Here is a 13630-nt window from a genome sequence, read left to right as displayed (position 1 = left end):
ATCTGAATGGGAACAGTGAATAATGGCCCTCAAAAGTTGGGTTATTTACATTTCTTTGTAAGGCTGATTTAGTTTTCTTGGAAATATGTTGCATTTAGGATCTCATAAATACAATATTAACACAAGGAAAAGATATTATCAAAGATTCAACTTCTCTATCTTTTCAATAGTTACACAGCCTCCAAGCCTTTGGAAATGTGCCTGGAGCTGTTAGAGGGGACAGTGTACTGAAGGTAGCATAAAACTCAGGATAGCTTTAAATTTTACTAGGAATTCAGTCTTTCCAGAAAGAAAATTATGTACTAAAAACAATAAAACTGTTAATGTGGTGAATTCTCTGGTCTATATATGAAATAAAAATTTGAAGAAACAAGAAAGCAAATTTTTATAAGGAAAATGAAAGAAACAATAGTTGTTATGTTTATAAAATGTTCAAATTTAGGCATTACATGTAAAAAAGCGATTAATAAGGAAACATTTTGTAAAGTCATGTTTCCTTAGAAATTTATTAGTAACAGCTATAGTCACTGAAATAGTACTGCATAATAATGTGCATATTGTTTATATTGTGTGTATGTGTGTTTATATACATACATATATGTATACATATATCTGTATGTGTGTGTGTATATATATATATATATATATATATATATATATATATATATATATATAGGTTGCCCTTTAAGAAGCTCATTAAATGAACAAATAATAGTAATTCCAAGGCATTTTGAGATTATATACTAAGCACTGTACTCAAATACAAAATATCACAGTTTGCTCTTTGAATCACAATTTAATTGGGAAACAGATATGTAAGAGAAATTTAAATACAATGGTATAAGCATTGTTATAGAATCAAAATCCAAAGATGTTGGGTATAGAAGACAGAGAATATATGCCAGAGAAGTTTATCACAGCCTTTTTTGATGTAAAGATATTTTGGTTGGGTTTAGAATTTAAATAAATAGAAACCTAGCAGATGAAAAGGGAGGGAAGAAAATTTTAGGCTGAGGGAAGAAGTTTGAGCAAAGGTAAGGACTTGTGGAAATATCTCATTGGTGGTGAGAAATAAGTGTCAAAGGTGATAGGAATTGGAGAAGATATCATTTGGGCATGTTGTGTGAAGGAACTCAATATAAGTAAAGCCAAGTATACATTTTATTAGTTTATTGACTTGAAAATGAAGCATAGGTAGGGTCTGTCTATATTTCTAGAACTAGGATTTCTGTTAACAAAGGCAGGATAAAAGTGGTAGGAAATGAATGTCAAGTAGATGATTGCAGTAGTCAAATAATAGTGAGGAGAAAAGAGAAAGAAATGTAAGATTATTCACAGAATAAAAATAAAAAGGTAATTATTTTTGCATAAAGTGCATGTAGGAAATTAGTAGAGATGAGATGAAAAAGTAGGCAGGGGCTTGTTTGCCAGCATCCTTAAAGTGTCCAACAGGGAGCCTTTATTTATTCTAAAGTTGACTTGCAGTTATAATTAAATTTGTGTTTTAGGAATAATTTTATCTAGACATTGGTTATTAGATCCAGAAATCAAATTAGGAGATTTTTGCTAAGTGAAGTTGAAATAAAAGTACAAGAGCCTAGCAGATAGAAGAGGTGAGTAAATTGCATAGTGAGAGGTTGGAAAAGAAACAGAAAGTGAATATGGTTAGTGTTTAAAAAATCTTTTAGCAATTATTAGCATGACAGAGGTAGTTTAAAGGGTTTCCTGTATTTATTGGTATGTTATAATTATACATAATAGGGGATTCATTATATTATATTCATACATGTACATAATTTGATCAGTCTTATTCCCCAGTGCCTTTCTGTCCCTCACCTTTTTCTTCCCCTGGTAAGCTTACTCTACTGATCCTCCTCTGCCGCAGTCTGGCTGGGCACACAATCACGAGCCACTACACAGCTTGTAGATTCAAACAGCAACTCTTTATTCCCGAACTCACACCAGCCGTCTACAATCACGTTCTGGGGAAATCCACGTTCTCTGCCCAAATCCACGTTCTCTGCCCAAATCACATCCGCTGGGCTTCTGTCTCCCAAAAAATACTGTCTGAATCCCGTGAGAACTCAAGGGGAACTCAGGCAGCAGGATACGCCCTATTCCCAGCAGGAATAATCTTAAACCTTAAACCTGGAACCTAAACTGGGAACGCCCTAAACACGATTATCTTAAACCGGGAACACCCTAATCCGCCCTGGTCCTTGAGCAAGGTCACCTACTTTCAATGTTACTGCAACATGGGGTACGCTGGCAAGGAAATTGTCATACCCACTTGGCTAATGGCTCCCAGCACTCCTCCTTATTATTATCATCATTATTTCATTATAATTTTGTTTGTACACATATACATGGGACTCATTGTGGTATGTTTATTCATAAATGTAGCATAATTTGGTAGATTTCATTTCCCAATAGTTCCCCATTTTTAAGATGAGAGAAAGTTGAATTTTTTATGTGAAATAATCTATAGATAATAAGAAAAGATGAGTTGTAAGAAAAATTTTTTCAAATGTGTGGGATTAAGAAAGTGGAAGGATTAATTCTAAACAGGGAAAAAGTAAAGAGTAATGAAGAATATTGATGCATTTGAGTGTGTGTTTTAAAATAGTAAATTTTGTCTTGCATTGTCTAGGAGGGACTACTTTTTTACTAAGGCAGAGGATTAAGATAAGGACCATATGAGGGTAGAGGCTTGGAGATAGCTGCAGTGGACAAATTTTAGAGGAAATTGACCAGAGGCATACCAGTGTTTTCCAAGTGGCTCTTTGCTAGTGTCAGAAATCCCAGTGACTCCAGTATTTCTCTTTCACTGCCAAGGTAAGGAGGAGAGAAGGTGAGTAGATATAGATTGAGACAAGATGATTCGTTTGCAAGCCAGGTAAAAGTGATAGGAGATGAAGTTTGTAATCAGACATAGAATTTTAAAATTATCTCAGAAGGCATCAGTCCAGTTGATGACAATGGAGTAGGTGGTTGAACTGAAATAGATGTGACTCTTTATTGAATAATGAATATAGATATTAGAGATACATATATTAGACATAATGTGTGTATATATTCTTTGAACCACATACACGTTTTTTTTTCTAGTGAGAGTGATCAAAATGTGTGGAATGCCAGTGCCGCCTTGAAAAGAGACAGGTGGAACAGTGATGATGAAGAGTCTGCAGGGACATCAAAGACTGACTCTCCTGAATTTGCTGGTATGATGTAATACTATTTGTAGTAGTAAGCTCTGGAAGGGGCTCTACTTCAGACCAATTGGAGGTCTGTGAGATTGTGTCTGTGAGTATGTGTCAACTTTCTTTGTGTCTTTAGCTTCTTGGGGTTATGTACTGTTGTACTAACCTACATTTTCTTTTAGCAATATGTTGCTTATGTCTAAATACTTTTTTAGCCCTTGTGCTGTTCCTGACATCTCTTTCTGTCATTGACTACAAGTGAGCCAGTGTTATGTGCTGTCACTCTTTAAATGGACCTGTTCCTACCTTAGATTTCAGACTATTTGGTTACCTTCTAATCTCAGCTCTCTAATGTGTTCAACAAAATCATAGCTTAGTATTTTTTTCAACTTGGATGTAGGTAGTGATGCTCATACTAGGTTTGTACATGTTAGGCAGAAATGGCATTTTTAATCTAGATACATTTTGAAAATAAGAACACATTCCTTAATAAATGTCTTTTTAACAAATGTACATTTACCCTATAACTTTGAAAAGCTAAATGTAATGCTCAATTGTATGACTGTACCATAATGTGTATATGTGATCTTGTTGGACATGTAGATGTTATATTAAAACTTCCATGGAGTCACATCTTTGGGAGTATTATTAGCTTGAGTCGAAAAAAAGAAGGAAGCTTTATTTACATTGCTACCACTGCAGCAACAACAGGAAATCCTGAGCTCTCAGATCAATTCCTAGCCAAGCAGATGGGTTTTAAAGGAAAAGGGGTTATGTTCTGAGCCATAGAAGAACTAGTAACTCACAGTCAGTATTTTTGGAGTTGTTCTTAGTTCTGCCGATGTTCAGACATGATGACTAGATGGTTTGTTTTTGTTTCACTTTGTGATGGTCTTTGAGCAACAAATAATGTTGGTGCTATATGAAATTTGTTTATTTTCAATAGTGAGTACTATGACCTAGCTGTTAGAGTAGTACATTTCTCAGGGAAAGACAATCCTTTCTCAATACTCTCCTTTTCAGTTTCAGTTTAGGACTAAAGTTAGACTCCTCTTGGGTTCTGTTATTTAAGTCTATAATAGCAAAATAATAATACCCAGAAAATATAAAACTGCATTTTGTTAAAATAAAAGAACCAAATAGAAAAATGATCAAAAGCCATTAACAGGTACTTCACAGAAGAAGTATAAAAATGTGTTTCAACTTAAGTTTGAATCAGATAATGAAAAATCAAATCACAATGAGATAACAATATACACTGATTAAATTGTTTAAAAAGTATTATAGTCAATATTGGTGAGTTTGTGGCATGATGGAAACCATTTTCAGTTACACATAGGGTAGTCCTATTCCTTCCCTAAAAGTGGATATAACATCTTTATGTTTTTCTTTTTTTCTGTCTTCTCCAACTTTTTCCCTTTAATAATTTACAAAAGAAAACAAATGTTTAATTAATTTATTATATTAAATGTTCATATCAAAAAAGAAGAATCCTGCATTTGGATTTGAATCAAATTCTTGATTTGTATCAAGTATGTTTTTGTGATATTTTATAAAAATGGAACTTATGAAAATATTTTAACTCCATTGTTGTTAATATGTAAACATATAATTGATTTTTGTATATTGTCCTTGTGTCTTATTTATTTATTTATTTTTTTGATACCAGGAAATGAACTCAGGGGCACTCAACCACTGAGCCACATCCTTAGCCCTGTTTTGTATTTTATGTAGACACAGGGTCTCACTGAGTTACTTAGTGACTTGCTAAGTTGCTGGGGCTGGCCTTGAACTCAGGATCCTCCTGTCTCAGCCTTCTGAGCCTCTGGGATTAGAAGCATGTGCCATCATGCCTGGCTGTCCTTGTATCTTTCAAAAACCTTCCTGAACTTATTAATTTGAGAAGCTCTTTTCAATGTAAATATTCATGTTGTCAGACAGTTTTATTTTTTTACCTTTCCCTGTGTGTTTACCTATCACATCTTTTACTTGACCTAATGTACTAGCTTGGAACTTTGTTACAATGTTAAAGCCATTTATTAGGTTGAGGAAGTGCCTTCTAATTCAAGTTTGCTGAAGAGTTATCATGAATGGCTTTTGAATTTTGTTATATGAATTGAGATGATCATGTAATTTTTCAGAATGAGTTACCTATTTGATTTTTAAAATGTTGAGCCTGTTTTACTTTCCTAGGAGAGGTCCAATTAGGTCTTGGTGTATTATTGTTTTTTATGCTATTTGATTTGCTAGTATTTTCCTGAGGATATTCATTTGTTGTTTTGTGTGTGTGTGTGTGTGTGTGTGTGTGTGTGTGTGTGATATTTCCCTGGTTTTAGTGTCAGGTTTTATTGCCGACCCTACATATTCAGATAGGAAGTATTCTCTACTCTCTATGTTCTGGAAGATTTTACATAAAATCGATATTATTGCTTCTTCATATGTTTGGTAGAATTCATTTAAGCCATCTGGGCCTGGAATTTATTTGCTTGTGATGTTTTAAAATACATAGTTTTAGATTTCTGGGGTTTTCATAGAAAAAGATCCCAGACTAGGTGGCTTGAACAACAGAAATTTATTTTCTGACAGTTCTGGAGGCTGGAAGTTAAGGTGTCATAAGGGTTGGTTTCTCCTGAGGCCCTGTCTGTGGCTTGTAGAGGTTGCCTTCCTTCTGACTTCACATTATCTTTCACTTATGTATGTCTGATTCTTGTTATCTTCCTTTAAGGACCTTATTTTCACTTAGTTACATCTTCAGAGATCCTATCTCCAAATATAGTAACATTTTGAATTACTGGAGATTAGAACTTCAACATGAATTAGGGAGGGGGCAGACATACTTCAGTCCATAACAACATTCTGTTTCTTTGTTACAGTACAGTATAGTTTTAGGTTCTCTTCCTTGCTTTAATGAGGCTTTACAGTTTGAATTTGTTCCACGTTCAATGAATTTGTTCTATCCATGTAAATTGCCTAATTTATGGTAATAGAGTTGTTCATAATATTACCATATTAGTTTTTTAATATCTGTAATGTCTTAATTGATCACTGTTTTAGTCAGCTCTTTCACTGCTGTGACTAAAAGGCCCATTCAGAACAGCTATAGAGGAGGAAAAGTTTATTTGAGAGCTCATGGTTTCAGCTTTATTCCCTGGGGCTTGAGGTGAGGCAGAACATCATGGTGGGAGAGTGTGGCGGAGGAAAGAAGAGAGAGAAAGTCTCCACTTGCTTTAATCTGTGGAGTTAGGGGAAATTGATCCTGGGTGAGGCTTTGTACCTTTCCTGCAGAAGCTGCTACATCCTAATGCACTCATGCACTATGAGGGAGAATATTTTTAGTTCCTAATTCTGTCTCTAGTTGCTCTCCTAAGCCTCTCATTAGGTCCTCGTAAAGTATTTTTCTGTTTTTTCCCCTTTCTATTAATTTATGTACACATGCATCTGTCCCATCAATAAGTTTATTTTTAGCCATCTGCTTTGTTTCTTGAAGTGTTTAATTATAAATTAATTCAGCAACAGTTTCTCTTTAGGTGAGCAAACGCTCACCTCATGATATTGTTTTATTATCTTATTTTAAACTCTTTTAAAAAAGTAATTCTTTTTTTTTCTTTTTTTTATGGGGTATGAATTCTTATTTTTCCCATGTGTACAGATTGCAGGATCACATTGGTTATACAGCCACGTTTATACATACTGCCATACTAGTGTCTGTTGTATTCTGCTGCCCTTCCTATCCCCTTCCTATCCTCTCCCTCCCCTCTCCTCCCCTCCCATCACCTCTCTCTACCCCATCTACTGTAACACATTTCCCTCTCTTTTTTCCCTTCTTCTTCACACTATCTTATATGTAATTTTGTATAGCAATGTAGGTCTCCTTCCATCTTCCGTGCAATTCCCCTTCTCTCTCCCATTCCCTCCCACCTCTTGTCCCTGTTTAATGATAATCTTCTTCTCATGCTCTTCCTCCCTGCTCTGTTTTGAGTCGCCCCCCCCCCCCCTTATATCAAAGAAGACATTCGGCCTTTGTTTTTTAGGGATTGGCTAACTTCACTTAGCATAATCTGCTCCAATGCTATCCATTTCCTGAAAATGCCATGATTTTGTTATTTTTTAGTGCTGAGAAATAGTCCATTGTGTATAAATGCCACATTTTTTTTATCCATTCATCTATTGAAGGGCATCTAGGTTGATTCCACAGTCTAGTTATTGTGAATTGTGCTGCTATGAACATCGTTGTAGCTGTATCCCTGTAGTATGCTCTTTTTAGGTCTTTTGGGAATAGTCAGAGAAGGGAAATAGCTGGGTCGAATGGTGGTTCCATTCACAGCTTTCCCAGGAATCTCCATACTGCTTTCCAAATTGGCCACACCAATTTGCAGTCCCACCAGCAATGTACAAGTGTACCATTTTCCCCACATCCTCGCCAGCATTTGTTGTTGTTTGACTTCATAATGGCTGCCATTCTTACTGGAGTGAGATGGTATCTTAGAGTGGTTTTAATTTGCATTTCTGTGATTGCTAGAGATGGTGAGCATTTTTTCGTGTATTTGTTGATTGATTGTATGTCCTCCTCTGAGAAGTGTCTGTTCAGATCCTAGGCCCATTTGTTGATTGGGTTATTTGTTTTCTTATTGTTTAATTTTTTGAGTTCTTTGTATACTCTGGAGATTAGGGCTCTATCTGAAGTGTGAGGGATAAAAATTTGTTCCCAGGATGTAGGCTCCCTATTTACCTCTCTTATTGATTCTCTTGCTGAGAAAAAACTTTTTAATTTGAATACATCCCATTTGTTGATTCTTGATTTTAACTCTTGTGCTATAGGTATCCTATTAAGGAATTTGGAGCCCGACCCCACGAGATGGAGATTAGAGCCAACTTTTTCTTCTCTTAGACGCAGAGTTTCTGGTTTGATTCCTAGCTCCTTGATCCATTTTGAGTTAACTTTTGTGCATGGTGAGAGAAAGGGATTTAATTTCATTTTGTTGCATATGGATTTCCAGTTCTCCCAGCACCATTTGTTGAAGATGCTATCCTTTCTCCATTGCATGCTTTTAGCCCCTTTGTCTAATATAAGGTAGTTGTAATTTTGTGGATTGGTTTCTGTGTCCTCTATTCTGTACCATTGGTCCACCTGCCTGTTTTGGTACCAGTACCATGCTGTTTTTGTTACTATTGCTCTATAGTATAGTTTAAAATCTGGTATCGCTATACCGCCTGATTCACACTTCCTGCTTAGAATTGCTTTTGCTATTCTGGGTCTTTTATTTTTCCATATGAATTTCATGATTGCATTTTCTATTTCTGCGAGGAATGCTGTTGGGATTTTGATATAGAGTACTTTTGGTAATATTGCCATTTTAATGATATTAGTTCTGCCTATCCATGAACAAGGTATATCTTTCCATCTTCTAAGGTCTTCTTCTATTTCTCTTTTTGTATAGGTCTTTCACCTCTTTTGTTAGGTTGATTCTCAAGTATTTTATTTTTTTTGAGGATATTGTGAATGGGGTGGTTGTCCTCATTTCCATTTCAGAGGATTTTTCACTGATATACAGGAATGCCTTTGATTTATGTGTGTTGATTTTATATCCTGCCACTTTCTGAATTCATTTACTAGCTCTAGAAGTTTGTTGGTAGAACTTTGTGGGTCTGCTATGTATAGGTTCATGTCACCCGCAAATAGTGCTAATTTAATTTCTTCTTTTCCTATCTTTATGCCTTTAATTTTTTTCATCTAATTGCTCTGGCCAGTGTTTCAAGAACTATGTTGAATAGAAGTGGTGAGAGAGGGCATCCCTGTATTGTTCCAGATTTTAGAGGGAATGCCTTCAATTTTTTCCGTTTAGAATTATGCTAGCCTGAGGCTTAGCATAGATAGTTTTTACAATGTTGATGTAAGTTCTTGTTATCCCTAGTCTTTCTAGTGTTTTGAACATAAAGGGATGCTGTACTTTGTCGAATGCTTTTTTTGCGTCTGTCGAGATGATCATATGGTTCTTATCTTTAAGAATATTGATGTGATGAATAACATTTATTGATTTCTGTATATTGAACCAGCCTTGCATCCCAGGGATGAATCCTACTTGATCATGATGCACGATCTTTTTGACATGTTTTTGTGTCCGATTTGCCAGAATTTTATTGAGTATTTTTGCATCTATGTTCATTAGAGATATTGGTCTGTAGTTTTCTTTCTTTGAAGGGTCTTTGTCTGGTTTAGGAATCAGGGTGATGTTGGCCTTGTCGAATGAATTTGGAAGTGCTCCCTCTTTTTCTATTTCCTGAAATAACTTGAAAAGTATTGGTATTAGTTCTTCTTTAAAGGTTTTGTAAAACTCTGCTGTATACCCATCTGGTCCTGGGCTTTTCTTGGTTGGTAGTCTTTTGATGGCTTCTTCTATTTCCTCAATTGATATTGGTCTGTTTAAGTTGTGTATATCCTCCTGACTCAATCTGGGCAGATCATATGACTTAAGAAATTTATCGATGCCTACACTATCTTCTATTTTATTGGAGTATAAGGTTTCAAAAAAATTTCTAATTATCTTCTGTATTTCTGTAGTGTCTGTTGTGATATTGCCTTTTTCATCCCATATGCTAGTAATTTGAGTTCTCTCTCTTCTCTTCGTTAGCATGGCTAAGGGTCTGTTGATCTCATTTATTTTTTCAAAGAACTAACTTTTAGTTTTGTCGATTTTTTCAATTGTTACTTTTGTTTCAATTTCATTGATTTCTGCTCTGATTTTAATTATTTCTTGCCTTCTACTACATTTGCTGTTGTTTTGCTCTTCTTTTTCTAGGGTTTTGAGATGAAGTGTGAGATCATTTACTTATTATTTTTTTTTCTTTTTTTTGAGGAATGAACTCCAAGCAATGAATTTTCCTCTTAGAACTGATTTCATTGTGTCCCATAGATTGCGATATGTTGTGTCTGTGTTTTCATTTATCTCTAAGAATTTTTTGATTTCCTCCTTGATATCTCCTGTAACCCACTGATCATTCAGTAACATATTGTTCATTCTCCAAGTGATGTAGTATTGTTCCTTCTTTCTTTTATCATTGATTTCTAGTTTCATTCCATTATGATCAGATAAGATGCATGGTATTATCACTACTCCTTTATAATTTCTAAGAGTTGCCATATGGCATAATATATGGTCTATTTTTGAGAAGGATTCCATGTGCTGCTGAGAAAAAAGTATATCCAGTTGATGATGTTTGATATATTCTATATATGTCAGTGAAGTCTAGGTTATTAATTGTGTTATTGAGTTTTATAGTTTCTTTACTCAACTTTTGTTTGGAAGATCTGTCCAATGGTGAGAGAGGTGTGTTGATGTCACCCATAATTTTTGTGTTGTGTTCTATTTGTCTCTTGAACTTGAGGAGGCTTTGTTTTATGAACGTAGCAGCACCATTGTTTGGGGCATAAATATTGATAATTGTTATGTCTTATTTGTGAATGGTTCCCTTTAACAGTATATAGTGTCCTTCTTTATCCCTTTTGATTAACTTAGGCTTGAAGTCGATTTTATTTGATATGAGTATGGCCACTCCTGCTTGCTTCCGAGGATCATGTGAGTGGTATGATTTTTCCCAACCTTTCACCTTCAGCTTGTGTATGTCTTTTCCTATCAGATGAGTCTCCTGAATGGAGCATATTGTTAGATCTTTTTTTTTAATCCAGGTTACCAGCCTATGTCGCTTAATTGGTGAGTTTAAGCCATTAATGTTTAGGGTTACTATTTATATATGGTTTGTACTTCCGGTCATGTTTGTTTGTTTATTTATTTATTTATTTTTAATTTGGTTTGTTTTTCCCTCTTTGATTAGTTTCCTCCCCCACTTTACTGAGGTACTTCCCACTTTTGGTTTTGGTTGTTGTTTTTCATTTCCTCTTCGTGTAGTGCTTTGCCCAAAATGCTTTGCAGTGCTGGTTTTCTGGCTGCAAATTCTTTTGACTTTTGTTTATAGTGAAAGATTTTTATTTTGTTGTCAAACCTGAAGCTTAATTTTGCTGGATACAATATTCTTGGTTGGCTCCCATTATCTTTCAGCGTTTGAAATACATTGTTCTAGGATCTTCTCGCTCTCAGTGTCTGTGATGAAAAATCGGACGTTAACCTAATTGGTTTACTCTTGAATGTAATCTGCCTCCTTTGTCTTATAGCTTTTAATATTCTCTCCTTGTTCTGTATGTTGGATATCTTCGTAATAATGTGTCTTGGAGTTGGTCTATTGTGATTCTGTAAGTTTGGCGTCCTGTAGGCTTGTAGGATTTGGACATCCATTTCATTTTTCATGTCTGGAAAGTTTTCTAAAATTATTTCATTTAACAGTTGCTCATTCCTTTGATTTGGACCTCTATACCTTCCTCTAACCCAATGACTCTTAAGTTTGGTTTTTTATGATATCCCAAATCTCCTGGATATTTTTCTCATGGTTTCTTACCAGCCTTTCTGAGTTGACTAGACTCCTTTCGAGATGATATATTTTGTCTTCATTGTCTGATGTTCTGAATTTTACTTGATCTACTCTACTGGTAATACTCTAATAATGGACTGGAGTATATGGGAGTAGCTAGGGACTTGGTAACACTATAAATAGCCTCAGAACATTCATCAATTTGCATTTAGTAAGTAACACATAATAGAAGTCGTAATGCTTGGGAGGAAAAGTAGGGGAAGGGGAAGGAAGAAGTCACTAACGAGAAAGAGAAGAAAAATAGGTAGAATAAAAGAAAAGGGAAAAATAAAAATTAAAAAAAAAAGAAAAATGCACTTAGAGTTCTATTATCTTCTCTTCCAGTAGGTGAAGCTGTGCCCTCCAGGCCAAGCTTCTGCCCTCAAGACGAAGGAAACAATCCCTGTGAGGCAGCTCCTCTTCCCCAGCTGGGCGGCTCTCCAATCCTGGTCGCCCAGGGCTGCTCCTGGTCTCCAGCCCCCGCCCCCTTCTCCTGCCAGCCAGGCCCCACTCACTGGTGCTGTTCTCCACAGATCTAGCTACACTCCAGGCCTGCTGCCCCCTGGATGTCCTGTCCTCTTGAACGACTGGGCACTCTCTCTGTTTGCCATTCACCCAGACCCCAAGGTTGTGGAGCATGGGAGCTGGGGGTCGTCAGCTTATTTTGCCTGATTCCCTCCGTTAACCATGCCTTGGAGAGATGGCTAGAAAGGCCTCGGCTGTCGCTGCTGGTGGGAGGGGGAGTTGGAGGTCAGGTGCCCCTCCTGTTTCCCTTGGCTCCAATAATCACTATCAGGGAGAGCTGGGAAAGATTTTTGAGTTTTCCCAGCTGTATGGATATGGTATGCTAAGGGTCACATCCCTGTTGTCACCGATTTTGCTGGGAAGCGATCCCATCCGCCGAACTCTGATGACGTCAGTTCTCTGCCATGGTGGATGCCTGTCTCCTTGCCAGGATGTCCAATGGGAAGGGTGGGTCTGGTCTGTCTCTCCTAAGTCCCAACCTCAGATCTTGGTCCGCTGGCCCATGGAGGCTCGGTTGGCATCTCCTCACAGGATCCGAAGTTTCGTTTCTCTATGCCACTCGCAGGTCTCCATAGCGCTGAGTTGCCTCCGACTGTGGCGGGTGGTGGGTCAACCAGCCAGTACCTCCATGTGCAAAGTGGCCTGGATTCACCCACGTCCGAGCATGCTGCAGCCTTTGAGAAGCTCAAACTCCTCCCTTAGGTTTCACCTCAGCCCAACTTTGCTGGATGTTCCTGACCAGACAGCATCCAGTCGTTCTGAAGTCGCTGAATGCCATCGTAGCAGAGTAGGTTATGGGAGTGCTACCTCCTCACCTGCGGCCATGTTCTGAACCCTAATTCATTTTCTTATTAGTTCTTTCTATAGCTGATGCATATGTGATGCATTTTATTTATTTGATTATCTTCCATTTCAGAATAGATTTTTTAAAAATTTTGTGTGCTGTATTGCATTACTAATTTTCTTCTCCATTTTAATTTCCACCTTGTCCATGAACATATATAGCTCTAGATGTCTCTTACTGATTAAGCATGAATGAGTTCTTCTTGATTTCCATTCTATTTTATTTGAATCTTATTATCATTCACTGCAAACTATACTTTATTTTAAAGTCTGCATTTTGCTTGAGAATAATGCCAAGTATTCTGATTGGATAAGGAGAATGAACAGAAATCTGAAAGAGTATGGAAAAAACAATATATGGCTGATATAAAGACATCTTTCTCAGCACTGATCATATTCTTCTCCTGGTGTACCTCCCTATGACCTAGGGAGGAAAACAAAATTATATTTCCAAGACTTCCTCGTATTCATTGTGATTGGCTTGACTTATTATATTTACTCAATCAAGACATAAATGTTCAATGAGTCATTCACCCGACAGAAGGCATGGAACTCCTGGTCCTTATTATAGTTCAGGTGATATATTACTAGAGCCAACAGTT

At 36.5% G+C, this 13630-nt stretch overlaps 1 protein-coding gene across 1 annotated transcript in view; it reads left to right on the top strand.

The window, feature by feature from the left end:
* The window catches only part of Ptpn20 (protein tyrosine phosphatase non-receptor type 20), a 77528-nt gene that overhangs the window by 18596 nt on the left and 45302 nt on the right, over window positions 1-13630 (top strand). The window contains exon 5 of the mRNA XM_046446773.1: window positions 3109-3221. Coding sequence (XP_046302729.1) covers window positions 3109-3221 — 113 coding nt within the window. The remainder of the gene's footprint in view (window positions 1-3108; window positions 3222-13630) is intronic.

This window comes from Marmota monax, unplaced genomic scaffold (genome assembly GCF_021218885.2).
Source record: "Marmota monax isolate L192 unplaced genomic scaffold, Marmota_monax_Labrador192_F-V1.1 WCK01_AAM20220418_F8-fsc00207, whole genome shotgun sequence".
NCBI lineage: Eukaryota > Metazoa > Chordata > Mammalia > Rodentia > Sciuridae > Marmota > Marmota monax.
The sequence above is the reverse complement of the archived record's forward strand: the minus strand, read 5'-3'. Positions and strand labels throughout refer to the sequence as shown.